Source organism: Triturus cristatus, chromosome 9, assembly GCF_964204655.1.
Source record: "Triturus cristatus chromosome 9, aTriCri1.1, whole genome shotgun sequence".
NCBI lineage: Eukaryota > Metazoa > Chordata > Amphibia > Caudata > Salamandridae > Triturus > Triturus cristatus.
In genome coordinates this window covers 33,923,714-33,947,165 of record NC_140592.1, presented here as the reverse complement: position 1 = coordinate 33,947,165, position 23,452 = coordinate 33,923,714, and the positions used below count along the sequence as shown (strand labels likewise).

Below are 23,452 nucleotides of genomic sequence, written 5' to 3'. Positions count from 1 at the left end.
ACAGCCCAGGCAAAGACAGACTTCCCTGTAGAGATTGGCAGAGCTGTGACAGTCACAGCTCAAACACAAACTGAGTGCCTTCCTGAAAAGGTTGGCAAGGCTGTAATGGTCTCAGCCCATACTCAGACTGACATAGGTGTAGTGAAGCCTGAAACTATGGATCACTCCACACAAACAGAGAGTAGTGGGGAGGAAGAAAAGTCTCCCTCTCCCCAGACATTAGGAAAAGGTCAGCCTCCTCAGGGATCTGACCTCACCCCTTGTGAAGGAACTGCCCCAGAGGTAGCCAGGCCTGGCCTGGCAGAGCCTCTGATGTCAGTGGCCCCTTCCAAGGTGGGACCCAGTCTGGTGCAGGTAGCCTGCCTCTCTCTACCCTGCCTCAGTCAGCCCAGGGCTGCAGAGGTCAGGGAGGCCAGTGGACCCCAAGAGGGCCCCTGTCCACAAGAACCCCCCAATCAAAAGAATGAGGATTGCCTGGCTAGTAGCCCTAGCCAGGTGATGGGTAAAAACATTCCTAAGGGATCCCCTTTACAGGTAGTTAGGGACCTCCCCCAGAGGGATTCTGTTGGGCACAGGCAAACCTGGGACCTTAGGGCCCCAAACCAGACCTGTCCCTCCAGTAAGCCCACAAAAGGGACCCAGCCTCCAGCTTTAGGTAGCCAGAGGCTGACCCTGAGAGCACAGTGCAACTCAGTGAAAGAAAGAAAGGCATCCATGGTGGAGGATGATTGGAGGAAGCTGAGGCCTCACTTTGAGGACACTCACTTCAGTACTCCATCTCAACACCAGCCTTTTACTTTGCAAAGACACACCCAAGGTAGAGATTCCCTATGGTGGAGACCCTATGATACCTTTAGGATGAGGGATTGCTTAGTGGACCATGAGACAGGGGGTAACCATGCCAGTGCTGGTTCTTCCTTATATGGCCACTTAGGCAATAGAGGCTTACCTTGTCAAGGCCAGCCTTATCTCCTTTCGTTTGGGGGGGGTTGTGTAGGAAGGTGGATATCTGACTATGGTTACCCCCAACTTTTTGCCTAGTGTCTAGCTGATTTTTCGACTTAGTTGGCCTGAGATCCTGCCATTCAGGGTCTCAGGCTGTCTGCTCTCTGTTTAAATTGGACCCCATGTACCCTAGGTACATAACCAATTGGTAAGGATCACCTTATTGGACCCTGTACAGTGTACCCTAGGTACCCAGGGCATAGGTGTACCCTAGGCCTCCCAGGGGCTGCAGCATGTATTATGCCACCCCTGGTCTGGCCTTCCAATCAGACACAACTGGCTGATCACTCAGCTGGGGCAAGGTCGTGTAATCACCCCTTGCTTAGACATAGTATGCCTATATCTACCCTTATATATAGACACATGTGTACCTATCAGTCACTCCTATGGCAGGCCTTAACAATCCTGGAGGCAGAGTGCTTGGTAACATGTGAGATGGTGCTCTAGCATGAGCTGAGCCTGTCTGCAGCTTTCGGAACCATGTCCTTATAGCTGTTCTATGATATAGCCTACCATATACTCTTAAAGTGCCTTATAATCTTAGACGGTTATGGTAACTATGGTTTGGCTTTATCGAAATATGTCGTGTAAGGTGTCTAACACTTTGGAATAATACCCCCATACCCTTTCTGGTGATGAGGATATTATTCCTCCCTTCTAGAGGGAGAGACATGTTAAAATCCTACTTTGCTGTTTAACTCTAACCAAAGCCTCAGCATCACAAAATGGATGCTGCTGCCACAGACACAAGTCTGACCTCCTGCTGCTGGGAGTGATCCCAGCCAGGGAGGCCTGGACAATAGGTTTCCTGCTTGGGGAGGTGCTAGCACCTCCCCAGACAGCCTTTAGTGTATTGGGGCAGGGTGGGCTGAAAGGAATGAGACATGCCTGGGGCACACAAGGTGTTCCTTGCATAGTCCAGTTCAAACCGGCGCTGGGGCACTCCAGCCCCAGCTCTGGCGCGAAACTGGACAAAGGGAAGTGGGTGTAACCACCCCCTCCCAGGTCCCACCCCTAAGGCGTGACCTAGCAGGTGTCCCAGCCCCCCAGATTAGTATAAGAGTGGGAGTTGGGCCTCAAGACTTTAGATTATCCTGAACCTGCAAACTTGAACAGAAACTCTGGACCTTTGACATTCGACGAAAGAAGAAGACTGAAGAATCTCCCTTGTAGCCAAGGAGTGGCTACCCTGTGCAAACAGGCACCATCAAGAGACTACCCTTTGCTTTGCCCACGTTCTACGAGGAACCGACTGCAGAGCCCGACCAGAGCCTTGACTTCCAGACTTCTCCGACCCTGATCCACATCCACAGCAAAGCTGAGATCCGTGGAGGCGACGAGCGACGTGGGACCGGCTACCTGGAAAAAGTGGCTAGTAACTTAAAGCGCAGCTTCTGAGGCACCCTCGAAGTTGTGCACCGGGGATTGAGAAGCCCCAACCCCAAGCACCATCTGCACCGAAGATCAGCCCCTCACACTCCACGAGTCCTGCGTGGGGCCCTTCTGCATTTTCCTGCTTGCCGCGTCTGTCCGGTTGCTTGCCCGCTGGCTGGTAGCCTTTGTGACGACGCTCCCTGAAATCTTCTGCGCTGGTTTGGCTCCTCCAGACTGGCTCCCGCTTCTCTGCAAAGAAGAAGCACCCCAGACCTTCCTGGTCTGCACCAGAAGCAAGTCCTCCGTTCTTCGTGGGTTCCGCTTGCCAAGGCTTGGTGAGTCCTAGTCCAACTTCGACGCCGCCGACAGCAAGAGCCTTCGTGGGACAGCTCGCCTCCTGGTCCTGGTCGCCCTCGACGCTTCCTGGTCCTCCTGGCTGCAGCGACAAGCTTCACCTTCACCTGCAATCTTCACGACATCGCCTGGTTCCTTCCTGGTTCCCCGTGGTCACTGGCTAGTGACCTTGACTCTGTCCCTTCTGCTTGCAGGTTTCTTCTCTTCTTGATCCCAGGCTTGGGATCCACCGGACACTCTTCACTGACTGCCTGTCAGCATCTTTCTTCAGGCATCCATAGGAGTCGACGACGAAAACGACGCATCTTCACCCCTATGCACCCGCAGCCTGTGGGCTAGGTAACTTGGGTACTCCGGTGCTCATCAGGATAGTGACTATCCTAGTGTCTAGTTTTCAAGTCTCAACTTCCTAGCTACTCCGGAAGTGTCCTAAATCTACCGTTTTCTAAACTGTACTATTGCTATTGACTTTTACGCATTACGCGTGAGTGTTTCCACTCTGCACACGAATCCCGTGGGCCTCCCACTTCCTAACTAACGCTAGTGTAGTGTAGCCCCAGCGATTCCCTAGGCCTAGGCCTATTCTATTTCCGTGACAGTGGTTCTTATACCACTTACTTAGTATATGGTTTGCGTGGCCCCTAGGGCCTAACGGTATTACTTACCTGTGTGACTTAATGTATGCTTAAATAAGACTGTGTTGTACTTACCTCTAATCTCATAAAGAGTGCTGAGGGTTTGACTAGAATAAATACACTTTATTTTATATATATATCTGTTGTGGTGTCCTTTCATTTGGTATTCAAGGGATTATATATGGTATCACAGCTGGCTTCACATGCCATTCAGAGTTTAGCCTAATACTGCTCTTGTCCATGCTACCACTAGGATAGCTGGTCTATAAGGTTGACTTTACAACCAATCACCATAAGGGTATTTGGACTGATATAAGGTGAACACTAGAACTAGTGACATCATACATCAGGCCAACTTCTCACAGTCTGCATAGAGGTGGAAGGGGATGTTGGCTTTTTTGAGTATGGGGGTGAGGTGCTCCATGTAGATGTTGAATAGAGATGGGGAGAGAACTGATCCTTGGGGGGGCGTCCACGCTTACGGGGAGTAGGTCAGACGTGAAGTTTTTAATTTTTATTCTTTGGGAGCGGTTCTGCAGAAAGGAGGCAAACCACTGTAAGACCACCTCTTCCGCTCCAACTCTTTCTCGGAGTACATTAATGAGCAATTTGTGGTCTACCATTTCGAAGGCTGCCAATAGGTCCAAGAGTATGAGCAGACAGCATTGGTCCATATCGAGTGATTTGTGGACGTCATCTATGACATTCAGGATTGCTGTCTCCATGCTGCAACCTTTTCTGAAACCAGATTGGTGAGGGTCTAGAACGGTGTTGCTGTCCATGTGTTGGGTTAGTTGAAGGAGAACACATCGTTCTAGGATTTTGGCTAAGAATGGGAGATTGGATACGGGCCTGAAGTTATTGAGATAGTTTGGGTCAAGGCCCGTTTTTTTTAGTAGTGGCGTGACTTGGTCGATTTTGAGACAGTCTGGGATGATTCCGGTTGTCAGGGAGCTATTTATAATCTTGGTCCAGAGCGAGGCTAGGGTGTGTTTGAGCTTTTTAGCCAGTTGGGCAGGGATAGGATCCGCAATGTGTGATGAGGGATTGGATCTGGTAATCAAGGTGATTTTTGCTTAAGAGATGGGGTTGAACGACTTCCAGTTGGTATGGGGGCGCCTGAGAGGGTTGTTTTCTTCTTTGCCATGCGGCGGGCTTTCGCTGGGTGGACGAAGGTGGTCATCCAGGGAGAGCTCAATCTTGGTGATTTTATCGCTAAAGAAATTGCCAAAGTTGTCACATAGGTCTTTGGAAGCCTACACTGAGGTGAGGGGGGATTGGAAGTTTGTTGTCTAATAAGATCCAAGAGTTCTTTGGGACGGTTTTTGGCATTGTCTAGTGCACCACAGAAGAAGGACATTTTTTCATTTTTGATGTTAATATTTCCTGCGTTCTGTTTTGAGTTGATCAAGATGGATTGGCAACATTAACACTGTGTGGCTCACAGTGTTAATGTTGCCTATGTTGTCCCTGGCGAGAGCCATGGGCAAGTGGTGTGGATAGTCACGTCGTGAATCAGGCGTCCGCTTCTGGAGTGACTGTGAAAGGAGAGAGATCGGAGCTATTGACTGTGGGTCAGTTTCGCTCGTTGCTGGAAGGTAATAGTTTCGTGTAGAGGGGGGGAGCAGTGGAGGTCGATAAGGGATTGTACAGTCTCAGAGGAGATGTACCTCGGGTTTGTTATGGGTGAAAGGTGTGTATTGTGTGAGTCAGGGGACGTGGAGGAGGAGGAGAGGGTGTCGTCGGAGGGGGAAAAGTTTGTGGAGTGTGTTTTGGGGTTGTTTTGAGGATTCTCCAGGGGGGTCAGTCGGTTGGGGGATAGGGAGTTGTTTGAGTGGGAATATGTAAATGAGTGAAGGCGTTGCGTAATGTGGGGAACAGGGAGTCAAATGAGTCAGGGTTGTCGTTATTGGCTTGGATCAGGACTGTACCATTGCTGAAGGTGGTCGCAAAGGTGTTGCCATTGCGCGTAGGGAGATTTGGGATTGAGAACATCAGTTTGCAGCTGAGAGGGGTGCTAGTTGTTTTGGTTATGAGAAGTGTGCTTAAACAAAGCTCTTCTTTTTCAAGATTACACAAAGGAACTATGGGGGGCACCAAAAAGAGAGGCATTCCTGCTTGTACGGCGACGTCTCTCGACTCTCCCGAGGGAGCGACTAGTACTGGCCTATTATTTGCCCGTTCTCCCATCTGGGGGTGTAGCATAGACATAGGTTTAGTAGTGTCGAACTTATTTACCTTTTGCACTCCAAATGGCATTACAGAGATCATTTCCAATATATGGTCAGAACTCAATACAGATTGTTCTAATGGAATAGAATTTTTTAAAACTTCAATACAGACAAGATATTCTGAGGGCACACCATCCCTCTCATTTCCCCATTTTGGTTGTGAGCAAGGCAGGAATACATTGTGGGCAGACTGCATAGAAGCACCAATCAAATGACTTGTGCTGCAATATAAAAAAGGCATAGAAAGACGCCTAGGGGAGGAGCTTACGATTGGAGTGTTTTTTTCCTGGATCAGCTCATTAAGTGATCATCGTTGTGCATATGGTCCTGATGGTCTCACCAGTCCCTTATTTGGGCTTCTATATCAATATCCGGGAGTGTAAAGTCTTCCCCTGTCGTTGGTTCTTCACAAAACTTTGCCCTCTCCACCATCGGAGAAACATCAACCAGGTGATCATCCAAACCACCATCCTCGCTTGATCCCTTATGGGTGCCCCCCGAGCAGGTGAAACAGCAGGTGTAACCTCAGTCGTACAGTCTGGCCTTGACTGCTTTGGCTGCTTTGTCCTGTTCAATGAAGTGTGTGGCTGGTTCTGCTGGATGACAGGAGGATCAGGGACCAAAAATGCACAGGGGGAGCGTCAGACGGTTGCTCACTTAAACCATCCTCCACCCTTTCAGATATCTGGGCCCGGGCCCCTTCACAAAACTGCACCTGGCACCCAGCAAGACTACAATGGGTTCCCTGTGATTCCACGAGAGGTAATGAAGAAGATGGTGCAGGATGGAAATCGATGGTTTGACCTTCTTGGACCACTGCTGCCACCTCAGGAGCAATCTGGGGCATCTTTCGGAAACAAACAGTTATAACAGGGTGGGGTTTATAGCAGAGTTGCTGTAGTTGTCTAGTGCCGCTGAACGATCTTCTTAATTTATGAGGTTGACTTGGTGATGAGGAGAGCATTCTCCCTGAACGTACTTTTCTAGATGTCATCTCGCTCGGGCTTCCGGGCTTGGTGCCTGCCTGGCAGACTCCTGCCTCCGCTCGCTTGAACAGGATAATGCGCTTCAACTTTCCAGCCACGTCAAGCTCTTCACTCTCCAATCCACTTTGCTCTCCTATGCTCTACACTCTCCGCTTGTCTGTCCGCTATCTCCAGACCAGACCCAGAAACTCCAACTCTCAACTCTCACTCTGTCCAGTAGCCTGTCGCCAACTGCTGCATTTACCGCTGTGCTATACCTTACAGAGAGACGAGGGACAGCTAACAAACTGGGGCTTTGGCCAGGACCAGGCTTACGTTTGTAGGTGGACTGAGATGGAGTTATGACTAGGATGATAATCTCATGCCCGCTGACGAATTTATGAATAGGGATTGGCAGGGATTGGCAGGGTTTGGCAGTATTGATCAAAGAAAATCAGCAAATGGCGAAGTGAGTTGCCTTCCCCTTTATTCCTAAAGAGAACCGCACCGATTTGCACGCCGCACCGACCTAATGGTGGCCGCTTCCGCAAAATCGGGCAGTATCCACAGGACCCTCTGCAGCTTGCTCCCTGCTCTTGTAAATGGTGTCTGCGGATGCTGCACGGCTTGCAACTCACCACAACTCACTGCGGCTATGGCTGACCTATCTGGTTGAGCTGTGGTGCCGCCAATGCCAACCCTGGAGCCGAGACACACCGAAGCAAGCCGGAGGTTGGTTTAATTCGGCTTGCCTCAGTAACACACGACTCGTGTGCGTTGCTCCACGGCTGCCGCGCGGCTGCGCCGATCAGACTCCCAACGCAGGTCTCGGGTGGACGCCCACCGCTGGAGGAGGAAGAAGGGCAGAACAAAGTGAAGCAAGGCAAGGTAAGGAGGCAAGGCAGGCAGACTGAAAGCGGTCGCTCCGACTCGCAAGCCGCACCGGCCTACTGCCAGCCGCCTCCGCGAGGTCGGGCTGTGCCGCAGCTTTAGCTTCCGGTGCTGCTGTTCTTTGCCTACCAGCCCGCGCCTCAAAGTCTCCAGACAATACGGGATAGCCACTGTCAGTAGCCCCACGCTCCTAGGGCTGCGGGTAGGGGAGGCTGCAGGTTCCCGTTAAGTTCAGTGCCGATTTCAGAGCCAATTCGGGCTGTTTTCAGGGCCTCCGGGCGACAGCACTTGCCGCTCGCCGCTCCTGCTTGCTGTTTCCTGCTCCAGCTCACGTCACAGCTCATTCACAAAGGGCTCTACTTGATCCATGCTACACATACCAGGGCAAAGTGGTTTGCATGAGTTTGTGTGTGCATGTTTGCCTCTGCGTGCACCATGAGTCTATCATATTTTACAGATATTCACTGACCCTGGCCTGGATGGGGCCCCCAGAAGAGCTTGGGAGCCCTTAATGTCTGCCCCACCCTGTGCCTCTGGGGCTGCAGGTACTTGTGTTACACCCCAGCCACCTGGACCTGTTGGAAGTTATCCAGTCTCTTTTTTCCACTTGACCTACTGAGATTTGTGGTTTCAGATGTTGGGTTTCTCATATTTGGAAAGGTGAAAATGGTCTATTAATCTGATTTACAAGGGATTGCCCTACCTCTTTGCCAAAATTAATTTTGCAGCCTTTTTACCTGCTATGTAAGCTATGCAACATTCAAAAATTTGCAGAATAAAATCTTTGCAACTTTGTGCATGCTTGGGTTGCACTCAAAAGTTGATTTTCACTTAACAGCGATAGCTGCCCTGGGATATTAGAGAAGAACTCTTTTGAAGATGACAATCTTTAGATGACAGGAAATCAGGTGGCTTCTCTCTTCCAGAGTGTAAAGCTTGTAGGCATTTTAGGATGACCTCTTAAAGGATGCCCACTCCCCACCCATGCATCCATTGGTGTGCACTCCATCAGCCCCCATCATGCACCTGCTCACCTTTTCTTCTATCTGGCACTGGGTGCGGAGCCAGGTGTGCAGCGCATCGTCCTTGAACACCTGGGTCCCCGTCGCCCCTTTAGTTCTCTGCACAGAAGCGATGGTTCGGGCATCTCTGACGACCTCAATCATTCCTGCACGGGGGCGTAAAGCAGATTAGTAAAGTACCGCCATACTGGGACTCTCAGCAGATGGTCTACACATGGATTTAAAAGCAGGCCAAATCCCAACCTGGGTATGAGTGGGCAGATGTGTCTGTGTGTCTACATCTGTTTGCATGTGTGTGTGTGTGTGTGTGCATGTTTGCCTCTGTGTGCACCGTGAGGGTCAGTAGACTAGTGTTTGTCTATCTTTGTCCCTGTGAGAATGTGGTGTGTGTGTGTGATTGTACATTTATGTTTACGTAAAGGTGGGTTTACAGTTGACTGTGGGTATCCTTGTGTGCAAACATTTGTGATTGGAGGCAGTTAGTGCAAAAGTTCTCTGCATGGCTTTATGAAGCTGTGCCACTCTGCCGTTGTACATTTCAGGATGGCACTGTGTGTAGTTTTCCCTCAGTGAGCCTGGCAGTCCTGGATACTCACCAAGGATCCCCCTTTTCACATCAGACGTCAGAGCTGTGATCTGACCAAAGGGGGGACCCAAAGTGCACCCCTCTAGTCGAGGCTTCTGTTATGTCTGGGACATTCATGGAGTTTATCTGTACTTCTGTGTATGTGACTGTAGGCGTATGTGTGAATTCACATGTGTACTTGTAGTAGTGCATGGCGAAGCCCACTGAACCCCCATGTGTGCATTCACCTCAAGATGGCGGTGTGATCGAAGTAGCCAACTAGTCTAATGAAATGACCTACAGCTGCCTGACAAACTGAGCCTCACCACACCCCCAGCTCCTGCCTTATCTGACTTCCTTTCCTACATGGCTTCTATCTACAGTCAATACTCATTCGACCTTAGGCAGTATCAACAGCAGTCTCAGGAAAGACTGCAGTGACCCCAGCCATATGCAAATCAGCCTTGACCCTTAGCTGGGTCCAGACTGAGGTTGTGTGTGGGCAAAAGAACGATGGGTTGGAATGCTACCCTGAGCGATTACCAGTGGTTTGACATATTGCAAGCATCCTCCCATCGCCTTTTGTGTGTTCGATGTTTCCATTCCCTACCCTTCCTTTGGGTCCTCAGCAGGAAATAGAATTCTGTGGAGAGCAAAGGCTGGACCAAGTGGTTGATGCTGAGACATCATCGAAGGGTGTATGATGTCACCTCTGGCACTCCTAGAACTTTGGGTAATGAAGCTCAGGCTCTTGCGGAAGGGGTTTGTGCAGATACTAGGAACATTACGGTATCATACCTATTTTGTATCCGGTGGAAATGCACCCGTAGGGCACCAGGTTGAGGTCAAGCGAGTGCTCCTGCCAGATGGAATCCATGATGACCAACATCTGGAAACACAAGGAGACGAGTCACCACACAGGAGAAGGATACACACGCTTTAGATACATATTTCAAAATAAATATATCTGGAATATAGCATTATAGATAAAGGGAGTGGGAAAATACTGAATTATTACGACTAGTGCAAAATGATTCTATGTAAAATCACAGATTAGGAAAACAAAGACAGCAAACACATAGGTCCATAAGCACTGGGGCTCATTATGTATATGGCAAAGATTGGCCAGGATTATCCACCGTAAGTTCTCCGGTCAACACTGCAGGAGCACCTTCCACAAAATTGCAATGCTGGGCGGCCCCCCTGCAGCGGCGTTTTGCCCTGAATACTTTTATTTTATTAAAACAAAATTCAAAACTGGGGGGGAGGGGGTCATTTCCATAATTCAAAAAGCTCTGTCCATGAGGAACGGAGAGTTTTCTTACCATGCATGGGGGTATTGTCCTTTTCACGTTCTCAGCCTCTGTGACTATCACAGTGGCCATGAAATGGACAAAAACAGTGCATAATAGAATATTGTTTTCTTTTAAAACATTTTTTAAATATTAAATAAAATTAACATATATTTTTTAAGAGTCGAAATAGGTGAATTTATTTTAACATTATTTCCTATGTGATTATATTCTAAGTCCTAGTCTCCATTATTTTCTATGGGAGGGTGTTTCGGTACCAATCGTTGGCTTTGGGCCTGATTTAGATTTCGGCAGACGGGTTACTCCATCACAACGGTGACAGATGTCCCGTCCACCGAAGTATAAATCCCATAGGCTATAATGGGATTTATATTTCGGCAGATGGGATATCCATCTCCGCTGTGATGGAGTAACCCGTCCGCCTAGATCTAGATCAGTCCCAAAGTGTGGAGCTGGTCTTACTCCAAGGCTGAGGTGGAGAACATTCATGACTGTTTTGGTTCCTTTCTTGGCTGTAGTAACTTTAGAAGTGCATTTTGTGAATAGCAATGGGGTTAATCTTTTGTGAGTCGGTGCATGTCCAACTGTAAGCCCCTCCTTAACCCTCCCTCACTCCCTCCTTATCCCTCCCTAAATCCATGCAATTTTTCGTTATTTTCCTTTTGCCACCACCCCTCCCACATTTTCAACTCAACATAAGTGTTCCTGCACAGTGGCCAGCGCCATTGTGCCAGAGATCTCTGGAAAGAAAAAATAGGAGGGTTGAAGGTGGAAGTCTCCTCGTGTTGGTTAGTGAATAGCATTTGAAGTATGCGAGTAGTACTATTATAGCACTGCTAAATCAACTACGAAATGAGCTTACCTCTGCACCTTGAGTGAAGCATCAGAGACGGGCCAGAAGTATGAGGAGCATCACTCTCATACACTGCGTTTCACCAGGTAAGAGGCTCCCTGGTGTCACAGTGTAGGTCTCTAACACGGTGAGTAATCCACCCCATCCTTCACTCCTCCGTGCCTGTAAAACAGTCTCTCTGCTATTTTCTAATTTTTCTTATCATGCCCTGATTTCCTCCTACACCACATCAACAGACTTACTGCTCCCATATCATGCCTTGATTTCCTCCTACACCACATCAACAGACTTACTGCTCCCATATCATGCCTTGATTTTCTGCTGCTCTGGCCCACCTCCTGAATTCCTGCGACCCTCTCATGGCTTACATTCCTGCTCCTGCCCTCCCCTTTTATCCTCATCACCTGGACGATAATCATATCCTGTCGAAGATCATCGCCATGTTTGAAGATGATTCCAATTGGCGGGCTGTCGACCAAGTCCGACTCGACGCAACTGAACTCCAACCACAGCGGCTTCTTCTTGGACGCCATCACTTTGCACTTGTCCAGCTGGGAGAAAAAGAATAACTTCCTAAATACAAAAAATACATTTTAATGTAAAGTCAAAGTCATTCAGAACAGCCAGTACATTGCTTTTAAATGAGTGATTATACAACAGGACTGAAGAGCAGTAGAGAGGAACCACACAGCTAAATGAATGCAATAGATTATATTGAACATTCAATTTTGAATTAAATGACTGAATAATTTATTGCATGTATACAGTCAAGGGATTGAACAAGGCTGAAGAAAGTTCATTCTAAGTTAATTCCTCTATGTAAGGATGGCCTGAAAAGGCCACACTGATATCGGTGGACTTGAAGAGCCCTTCTTAATAGTTGTTATTATTCCAATTAACTCGCTCGCAATATCGACAGAGAAGATTATTAGAGAGACGGTCGAGAGTCAGAATATCGACTAGAGAAATATTTTTGCAAGAATATCACAGCAAATTTATCAACAACAAAATTATTGTGGCAGTGAGAATTTAGTAGCAAAGATTTACTAGTCTCAACTACATAAACTATGTACCTAGAAGGCATATATCAGCAAGGTACATATATCTGGAGTTAAGTATAGTAAACGTTTACCTACCCATAGATACTTGCCGTTATGATATTTTTGATATGATATTTGTGACACGTGTTTCAGACTTGATATTCCAGTGTCCTACCTTGAGGGACACTGTTCAGTTGTGGCATCGATGAGAGGTGCATGTGGATGCTTCACAGTTTGTAGTGCGCAGTCAATTTCACAACTGATGTGTCTTTTACAGGCACAAAAGTAAAAGAAGGGGTGAAAGGAGAAGGGTTAAGAGTTGGTATAAGGCGAAGGGATTTGAGGCGGGCATACCTCTTAGAAAGTTAGACCAGTCATTGGCGTCAAGGGAGCGCCCATCAGAACATATGAATAACGCCGTCCAAAGGACATACAGGGCTTGAGTTGTTGGCAATCATGTTGTCTGTTTCTCCAGCCGGAACCGTAGACAAAGCAGACCCTATTCTTTGGGTCCCTCAAGTGGACCACTGCTTCCTTTTGTCCGTGTCTCGTCAGTTTGTTGGATCTGCAGTCTCTTCTTCCAACAGTCTCTCAAAAAGAAGATGACTCGCTCACTGATGTCTGTGTTCTGTTCAGAAAGTCAGGCAAACATCAATTTCATCCTACCCTACAATTGTGAAGATACTCATGAATTGGAGCTTTGCATTTGAAGATTTGCTTGTATAGCGCACAGACGAATGATGTGTTCCTGCAATTCTTTGATCACCGTGTCGCAGGTACATCTGTCGCTCATGGTGATACTCCACCCTTTTGCATTCAAGTGTCTGTAAGAAGTTGTATCTTGTTCCCCTAAATAGCTGGAGGTCTTCCTGAAGTTTTAGGGTTTTTAAATACATCAGCTGGTGTGGCCATCATAGTAAAATATCACCTGCAGGCGATTCCTTTAAGTTTGCCCGGTGCCTTGTTGTTGCACAGGTTTGTTTTGATCCTGGCTGAGAATGTGGCCCAATGGAGTGCGGCATCATTTCTGGGCTAGAAGACTTCCAACACTCAAAGACTTTTTGTTTTCTTGTGGATTCATTTCATTTGGTTGGCTTGGGCAGATCTGTCAATTTTCCCTTCAGGTACCTACGAAGGAAGCTGTCATTAGAACACATTGCACTCTTGAGGGTATCCTTTATGAATACTGTCGGTACCCCGTCTCTGATACATGTGCGTGCAGTGCTAGACAAGAAAGTGGCCGATGGTAAGTTCTCAAGAGCCGGAAGGGTTTGCTTCCAGATCAGGCTTTCAGCATTCCCTGTTTGGTCTGTTGCTGTACTGGGACACCTTGGCCCTCATTACGAGTGGTCCTGGATTCCTATGTGAACGGTACCAGAGTCGGGTATTTACTGGTTGTATTCAGGTGATGAACTTTTCTCACTACATAACATTACTTTGACTTAACAAAAATCATTCACAGATAACCACCACACTCGCATTCCCATTCGCCATGTATTAATGATTTTTCTTAAAGCATAAAAAAAAAATCATAAAACTTTCTTTCTCTTTAGGATACATCGTTATAAGATGGTCGCAGTAGCTGCATGCGCTTGTATGCATGGCTGCCATCTAGGCAAAGGAACATTGAGAAAGCTAATAGGTTTCATGAGATCTATTGCCTTTGCAATGCTTGTTGTTCTACGCAGCAGCAAATGTCGTCTCACTTATCCATGTACACAATATGACTAAAGTCTTCTTTGGGAAGTCCCAATCATTGTGGCAGATTTGAAGGAGAACATGGAATGCGTTTAGCGACTAGGTCAACGCCTTATTATGCTTGGCGTGTTGATTGGGTTCCCTTCTGTAGTTCACCCCACCTGACGATGGAGAGCTACAAAAACAAGCTATGGCTGGAGGGGGCTGACCCAAAGACCTTTTACATGTATGATATTTTCATGACATAAGCTGTGGGGGCCACTGAGGCTGCCTCCAGCCAGACCTCCAAATGTATAGGCAAAAAGAGAACCAAAGAGCGCCCCCCCCCCTTTTTGAAAAACACCAGTCACATGCTTCACAGTTTCTTACCAGAATTTCCCCTGCTTGAATCCGGGGGTCAAAGGGCACTTGAAAGTTTTTAGGCAGATCTGCAGACAGCAGCATTTCTTGAAGCTGGGAGTTGGCTATGGCAAAACAAAAAATAAAATGAACAACGTTAAATCATGGGCAAAATATCTGAATTAGATACAGCGGTTATTTCGTGGTGGGCAGCAGTGCGTCGTCATGCCTGGATGACGTAGCTCGTAACCGATGACCGCCGCCATAGTTAGAAATCTCAGCCTTCCTGCGGAGATCTCTGTGCCTTCAGATGAGCTACGGCGGCTCCTGGGAAGGGACTGTCATTTTACCTAGCGACAGCCGTGTTTCATGTGGATGCTCCGCAAACTTTTTTGTTTTTCAAAAATAAACTCCCAAAGAGTTAGTTTGTTTCAGAAAAATCTAAAACTAATGCCCTGACACCCTGGGAGTTTCCCCCGAGGGTGTGGGGATAATTAATGTTTCTGTTTGGAACTATCAGGCACTTCTTACTGCTCCTGAAAAGGAAACATGTGCCTCAGAAGGTCCACCGTAAACAGGTCAGGCGATCTAAGGTAATCAGTGGGATGGCCCAGGTCCGAGGGACCGCCCGTCCAAGGTTCCCACCAGCAGTGCCAGCGGCAGAGCTGTAACGAAACTTGAGGAGGCGCCCCTGCAAAGTACATAGAGGGGGCCCCCCCCTCTCCGAACCCAATCAGGAGCTCTCAGGCCTGGGGCCCGCTGACCGTGCACAGTGCTGGAGGGGCCCCCCTCGAGCTGGGAGGCTCCCTCGCACGCGGAGGATGTGGGGGATATTGTTACACCACTGGCCAACGGGAGCTCCCCTGGTGGAGACATGACAGTCCGACTCTAAATAGAGCAGACAAACGGACAGTCTGGAGACATGGTACTCCACCACTTTTGTGTCGCGGTGCCCAGTCTGCCAGACTCTAAATAACTTCCTTCGCCTTGGAGTGACAGGATGTGTTTTCTTTTGTTTCTTCTATTGGTTTATATAAGTCATGATTTTAATCACTGCCCATGAACTTACCTGATCTGCTTCCTTGAACATTTAAATTCATAGACCCGGGCCAGGCACCTAAAACGGTTTCGTTCTTGACAAAAATACAACTTTATAGTGATAGGTTCTTTGAGTCTTCAGTCTACCAAGTACCAAAAGTGACCTTCCATTGCATGCTGGGAGTTTGAGTTAGACTTTGGGTGGTGATGTAACATTGAGTTAAAAATGGTCACCAGCATCTGGGAAACCAGATAAGAGGTGGTGCAGAAAATATTCTGGTCAATTTCCCTGTCCTAGAATAAAGAGGTGTCTTAGTCACCTGTGAGGGAGACTTCTAGGATTGAGGGAAACATGAACTTATGCGGATGTGGAGCTAGTCAGCCAAAAAGCAAGTTAAGCTCCCAAGAGGAGTATGCAATGCAGAATACACGATTTAGAGGCTGGGTTGGATCTCGGCGGACGGGTTTGTCTGTCACATCGGCGGCGGATATCCTATCCGCCAAAATATAAAGCCCCCAGGATATAATGGTATTTGTATTTCAGTGGACGGGATATCCGTCACCGTTGGGAAGGAGTAACCCGTCCACCAAGATCTAGACCAGGCCCTTAATGAGGCTAACTCACCTCTGCTTGCCATCAGAGAGTGCAGAGTTGTGCTATATATAAAGGTGCACCTAGGTGTGAAATCAAAGGCTTTATAACTTGGCTTGTTTTTAAAAGATTACCTGTCAAACTTAAAAGAAAAAATGATAAAATGGAGCCTTGTGTAACAGTGAGGAAATATTCCTAACGCTGCTCTTAGCCACAAGCTGCCCTGTGCTGCTTCGCTGCCACTCACCTTCCTTTCTTCACCCACGGCAAGCACCACTCCTTAGAGCGCAACCTTTGTCATGAGCGGAATGGATGGAACATAGACAGTTTACCTTTTTGCCCTCTGGCACACAGAGTAAAGGTCAGCCGTGAGTGACCGGAGGGAAAACTACTCCTACCCAGCAAGGGCAGACGCAGACAAATGCATTGCTTGTTTGGGTGTTCGTAGGGCGGGGAAGGGAATTGGGGTAAAGATCCTGTTCAACGGAAGCCCACAGATATAACCATGTGCCTCACCCAGCACCCCAAAACTGCCAAACCTGACAATTGCACCCAGACCAAGATGAAACACTCTCACACAGCATCCTCAAAACCGATAGATCCAACCTCGTACATATTAATTAACTACCATACATACACCCTCAAGCTACAGAGCACACAGTCCAAATCATGCTCAGCAATGCTTGCTCTGCTATACTCCATGCACCAGGCGTCACAGACCTCATTACCTACCACAGGCTTGACATCCTCTTCATAATTGAAACATGGTTCACCCGCACATCCTTGCACATGCTAGATCTCTTCCAACAGGCTAGAGCATCCATCACGTGCACTGCACACATAAGAAGGGAAGAGGCCTCGCTTTCATTCATGAGTCATTCTGGTTCTTCTCCCTAGGCAAGCAAGTGACACTCAACTCCTTGGAGATACTGGCAATCCACTGCCCACTCTCTACAACTCATAATCCATCCAACACCCCCACATGACCCTCGTGGGTGATTCCAGCCTCCCAGACAATACAGGCTCAATAAAACTCAAGAGACATTCTCCTCAGCCTTATCAACACACCAAATGTGGTGCAACACATCATCCAGCCAACACAATTCAAAGGCCACATCCTCACGTTTTTCATTTCATCATTACACATTAACCAATGCAAACTACCCATACTACAGGACTGAACCGACCCCTTGCTGTGCCTATCTCACCATCCGACCAACAAACTGAGACAAACCCAAATGAGAACACCAAACCTTCAGTTCCTTCAAAGACTTCTCCATCGACAACCTAATCTCTTGCGCTGCCAAGTCCATGTCAAATGCTAGCATCCTTCTAAACAACTTCCGTGCTTTGTTGCTACATTGTGTGAACAGACACCATCCAACAAAAATATGCCTGTACAAGCCAATGCCTTCAACCCTCTTGTAATCTAATGACCTCACAGACAAGTAATGCTCCATATGCAGACAGGAAAGGAAATGGAAGGAAAACTGAACTTCTGATAACCTCACCATACTGAAGTCCCTGAGAACAGCACCCAGACAGCTGCTCACATCAGCCACAGCAAAGTATTATACAAACACAATCAAACAAGCAGAACACTTTTCAAGAAATCCATCGACCACCTGCCAGACCTACCTGTTACACACTCGATCAACTGCTTCTTCAGTGAACAAAATACAGACGATCCGACTGCACATCAACAACACCAAGCCTCCTTCTCCTCTTACATCCATCCCTTCTCGTATGAATCCCACAATTGTCAGTGATTGTGGTGGACAGTCCGTATGGGGGACCACACCCGCCCACTTTTTCCCCCGAAAACAAGAGTGTCTGTCAGACCGAGCAAAGATCAGCCTGACAGACCCTCTTCTTGATCAGGCCAGGCAGCCGGGAGCTGGACATGCAGTAAATGCACAGACAAATGGCTGCCTGAGTCGAACATTGCCAGGCTGAGGATTTCACAGCCCTGTGGGTGTGACCTCCTCAGCCCGGCAAAAGTGCCTAGAGGCCCTCCCCCTTGTGATGAGGAGGAGCATCACTGAATGTCTCTGACCTGGGTGCTTTAGCTTTAAGCCCTGAAGTGCCCAGGGTTGAGTGTCAATCAGTGACACCTCGTCACAAAGTTGGGTGGGGTCAGCAGTCGCACGGACCCCATTCCACTCTGTGACAAGTAAGGGACTGCTGCCTTCTCTCATTGGCTGACCTAACGTGTATTTGTGAGCAAGCATTGTCAAAGTGTGTGTGTGTGTGTGTGTGTGTGTGTGTGTGTGTGTGTGGCCCCCACAACCCTCCCTTCTAAAATTACCATCCGCCACTGCTATTAGACCATTCTATGAGCTTTCATGCCATTACTAGATCTGGGCATCATAACTGTGATGCTTGTGAAATTTAAGACACACATTGGAAGCTTGGCCATGTACTAGCCGTGGTAAAGCCTTCACATGCACACATAAAACACAATTCACCACTTTAACACACATTCGACCAAACACATGGAAGAAAGCAGCAAGTTTCCACATCCGCGCCATTGACGATCCTGCTCAAACAATCAGCAATCGAACTGTGATGAGTCTGTGATGGGTTGAATGTCAAAATATTGAAAGCAGAAATATTGTGGTGCCTGAAAATCATGTAAAAAAAGTACCAGACTTCAAGAACGTAGGTGCATCTAAGCAATCAATATACATATTTGCGAAGTTAAAAGAAGTAAATCAATACCTATTTATGCAACCCTAAGTTATCGATATTTTTGACACGACATTCTGGTATCATGATATTTTTACCATCGATATTAAGGTAGAATATTTTGAGGTGGAGTTCTCGACACAAGGGTGTGAATGTCTCATATTTTAATAGGTCTCTGAGGACATACATTTGGAAGAACGTGTGCTATAAAAGTTCCTATAAAATAAAATATACAGTAATAAGCATTTGAATATATGGGTAACAAGAAATCGCACACGGATTGCACAGTGCTTCGGGGCCACACAAAGTGTAGCAAGGCGCTATTCGAATACCCAATGCGATACAGTGCAAAAAGCAAGCCTGTTCTCCAGAAGCGGCCCATGCAGGTAAGAGTGGTGGGGCAGTGCGGCGGGTGTGGGGGGGGGGGTTTGACAGACGACAACGAGGGGAAATTAATTATTTATGTTATTTATGTCATTTTCCCTCGTCGTTGTCTGGCAAATTCCCTCCAGCCCTCTGACCCACAGCCCCACCTCTCTTACCTGCATGGGCCACTCCTGCTGTCCTCCAGCCTGCTGTTGAGACTCACCATTAGCCGGGAGGTCGCCCCTCTCCGGGAGGATCTTCTTGATGTCTGTCACTACTCTGTGTAGTTTCTCCACCAGCTGCACCTGTTTCTGGAACCCCTGCAGGATGGACGGTCTGCAGCCCCGCAGGTACGCTTCAAGGATGACGGCGAAGCGGTCGTGGTAGCAGGGGGAGCCACTGATCTCACTCCGCAGGTACCAGAAGAAGAAGTGTCCGAGCCTTTTACTCTAGAGGAGGGTTAAAGAGTGAGGACTTCACATGCCTGCGATTGTGGTGTGGTGCATCATGGCTCCTTGTGCTAAATCACACAATGTCAGGGTTCCTGTTGTTTGTTTTATGTACATGTTTGTCACAATGTTGTGTTTTCGAGAATTGCCTGAATGAGTCTTGTGTATGCAAGGCAATACTTCTTCATGTAATGTTATGCTAAGCAATGGTATCTTACGGAATATTACAAAATGTTATGCAGCCCGCAGCACACACCGCAATAGAGAATGTACACATTGCATCCGCCGTGCAGGCGGTTGCATTGTAATACTAGCAGCTGGACTTGTAGTCGGGCGGTCCTGCTTCCTCTACGGTGCCGGTCGGATAAGAGTCAGACCGGCATCATAATCAGGCCAAAAATCACAGAAGGAGAATATCAAAAAGAGGATTGAACTTCAGTGAGGACTTCTCCAGTAAGGGGTGCACAACGGGGATATCCCTGTAGATCGGGAGCTGTCTATTTACAAAAGAATTGGGACTTATGCAAAGATCTGCCTTTATCTTTAATGCTTACATTGTACTGTATACCATATACGACAAAATTAGCAAATGTCTTGAACATTAATTTCTACCGAGAAATCCATTTACTCAATCATACTATTAATCCAGTATTGTGTAATTTTATGTCATAATAACTTGCTTGAATGGGCAGGAAATGGGTGTTCCCAGAAGAGGATGACCTGGAAATTGCCTCATGCACTAAGAATAAATTTGGTAAAAGTAGTTGCAAATTCCCCATCAACGTTTTCCAGAATTGATTCACATTTTTCAAACCGACCTATATATTAAGGGAACATAATTTGGAAGGGATGCTCTTAACAGGCCCTTGCCAAATCGCAATTTGTAATAGTTTCCTAAATTCATTTAGGGGCCGATTCCGAGCCGTTAAAAAAAATAACCGTACGACTCGTATCCGTATTTTTTTACGTACGAATCGTACAAGTCCCGTAGAAACGGCGAAGTACGATTCGTTTGTGAAAAATACATACGAGTCGCTTCTGGAAAAGTCTACGAGACGTCCCCGGACAGTTTTAAATACAAATCGTAAAACTGAAGTCCGAGCGTGCAAGTACGATCCGTACCGCCCGTCCGAAAACACAAGCGCATGGAAAAGGCCCCGTACGGAGCGAACTTTGTTTGACCCCTACCCCGAGTACACTTGTGCCCGGGGTACGAGTCGTACGCCCCCCCAGCCTCCAACCCCTCCCACGTACATCCGCACCGTACCCCCCACCCCCGTATGTACGGACCGTACCCCCCACCCGCGTATGTCCGCACCGTACCCCCCACCCACGTATGTCCGCACCGTACCCCCACCCCACCCGCATATGTCCGCACCGTACCCCCCACCCGCGTATGTACAGACCATACCCCCCACCCCCCGTATGTACTTAGCTTTTTCGGCACTTTTTGGCTACCGTAAAAATATAGCCGTGCGGAGTGCTGTAGGTACGAATCGTACTTGCTGGTCCGTAAAACACTGCCTGACTCCGTGCGGACATCGCGTACGCGCTGTCCAGGATCAGAATTGTATGTATTTTTTAGTCGTACGGTGTTTTTTACGATTTGTACGGAAATGTTATTTCTGTACGAATCGTACTTGCTGGTTTGTAAGGTGGAATTCCCGGGTACGAGTCGTACAGAGAAAACGCTCCGTACGACCATTCGTACCCGGGTTTTACAGGATCGGAATCGGCACCTTAATGATTTGGAAAACATTCTCCGAATCGTTAAATTTGCGTGGTGCATGTGAAAAATGGTTTTAGGATTTTCAAACTCTCTGAAAATCCCAAATCAGTGGGTTTGCAAATTCTAAAACCCTTAGTACATGAGGGACTCTAGTCCTAATACTGTTCTCTACTCTGTTTCCTAAATAAGGACCAAATTAGCCCTTTGTCTTGCTCACTTGTCATGATACCCTGCTTTCTATGATCCTTAATTATACGTTAACAGCCTTTGCATGTACTACATACTACACTATGTACATTCAACCTCGATTTACATGCTAGTGGTACTGGCCACTGTTTACTTTAGCTCAAGGGAGAAACTGATTTGTGTCATCCTCAGAATGTGACCAAAACTACTTCTTTTCTGTTATGGTCTTGCTGTGGTCAGAGCTCTAGTAGTTATCCGATGATCCTCTCTGATAGGAGGATATGTCCGCAGAGTGTGCTCCTCACAATGGATTACACACAGATTATGTGCAACTTACCCTCAGAGCTCGGCGAATAAGAAACCTGGCCAGGGCACTGTCATGGTAGGCTTCAAATTTCAAAGCCTGAAAATGTAAGAGAAATCAGGGTGAAAATCAGCCCATTTATGGTAACAATCACAAACCACTTAAATTCCCTTTATTCATAAGGCCCATTCCAAATATCCTGTGACAAATAGAAATTCATTTACCTTGTGGGGAGTTTTTTTCAAAGCGCTAAAATTGGTGGTAACCAGGAATGGCAAAATGTTAAAATGGGAAAAGAATGCATTAAAAATAGGATCAAATAGCATTTGCATATAAGATTCTGAATTTCCTTACACCAATATATTCAGGTGGCATAAAAAAATACCTAATGACAGAAGCCCTGATTACGATGTCAGTCAGAGTTGCCTCCGACCGACATTGCTGAAGATGGGGAATCGACCGACCTCAAGTCGGCGGTTCCGACACCGCAATCAGGATGCGACCGCACATGGTGCGGTTGCAAACTTCCATTTTTCAATGGAAGCTTGAGAGGCGGGTCGAAACTGCCCGCCACACAAGTTCCCATTGAAAAATTGAAGTTTTTCAATGGCCACATGCGGAGAGCCAGGGGAAGGGGACCCTTCTCGGGCCCCCAAATACACTTTATGACAGCAGTTCCATGTCAGAAAGGCTGACATGGAACTGCTGTCAGAAGTGCCATCATAATCCCTATGGCAAAAATGCCATCCTTAAGTGATTATGAGGTCTTTCCGACTGGCCAACGGGCTCCTTGAGCCTGTCGGAACCGAGTCGGATTCCCTGGCCCGTTTAAACTTCGAACGTCGTCATTGTAATACAGCAGTCACAGGCTTTTCGACCAACATTGAATTAGGCCCAGAGTGTTTTTGTGCCCAATGATAATGCATGGGTCTAAATTAGCCTGTTTCTATTAGCGTTAGATGGTACAGCTTTTTATAATCTATCTAAATAATTGTCACATCAATTACAAAAAACAATTACACCTGCATAATTGTTTTCCATAATAGTGATATTGTACATCATAGAGCATTGAAAATAGCTTACATCCTATTCAGGTTGTGCTCTTTGCAAGAAATCTGAGAATGCTAAGGAATGGGTTATATATCAACATCACCACCATCACCTGCAGTTTTACTCCCCAAATATCATTAAAAAAATTTAAAAATATTGTTAGACACTAATAGTGAGTCGAAACTATTGGGATGTCAAAAATATCCTGGGACAGAATATAGAAATTAAGAATGTTGTTTTTAGTTACTTTATATCATTTAAAAAAATATATATATATAGTTGCATCTAATATTGTTTTTTATTGTAATTATATTTTTGTGTTAATATTATTTTCATGTTGTGTGTGTAATTTTCAGAATAGTTTTTTATCTTTTTGATTTGGTAATATATTTAAAGAAGTGGCTTTTCTGTATTTGAATACATTAATTGTCAGACCGTTGTGTTGGTAGGGGACAGGGTGGATAGAGTATTTAATATTCATTTTTAATTGTGTATGCTTTTTTCTCTTTTTAAATTCGTTATGTAATTATTGGTTTTGTAATATATTTTAATTGTAAAGTATTTAACAATAATTTTTAAGGACATGATAATTATTTGTTGTAACTGTTGATTGGTTCATTAGATCATTGAATATATAAATTATTTACTTGATTTTAAGAATTAATGTATTAATTGATTGTGACTTTTTAGACTAATTATATTATATTTTTGTATTATTTGTGTATTGTTGAGTATTTCAAGTATTATTCTAATTTGTTTATTTTG

At 46.6% G+C, this 23,452-nt stretch overlaps 1 protein-coding gene across 2 annotated transcripts in view; it reads right to left on the bottom strand.

Moving 5' to 3' along the window:
* Positions 1 to 23,452, bottom strand: part of LOC146797317 (phosphatidylinositol 4,5-bisphosphate 3-kinase catalytic subunit gamma isoform-like) — a 132,735-nt gene that overhangs the window by 39,069 nt on the left and 70,214 nt on the right. For both annotated transcript variants that reach the window (XM_085624316.1, XM_085624317.1), the window contains 6 exons: positions 21,671 to 21,736; positions 19,193 to 19,418; positions 14,316 to 14,410; positions 11,613 to 11,759; positions 9,841 to 9,931; positions 8,490 to 8,623 (listed from right to left, as the gene is read on the bottom strand). In XM_085624316.1, coding sequence (XP_085480442.1) covers positions 8,490 to 8,623; positions 9,841 to 9,931; positions 11,613 to 11,759; positions 14,316 to 14,410; positions 19,193 to 19,418; positions 21,671 to 21,736 — 759 coding nt within the window. The remainder of the gene's footprint in view (positions 1 to 8,489; positions 8,624 to 9,840; positions 9,932 to 11,612; positions 11,760 to 14,315; positions 14,411 to 19,192; positions 19,419 to 21,670; positions 21,737 to 23,452) is intronic.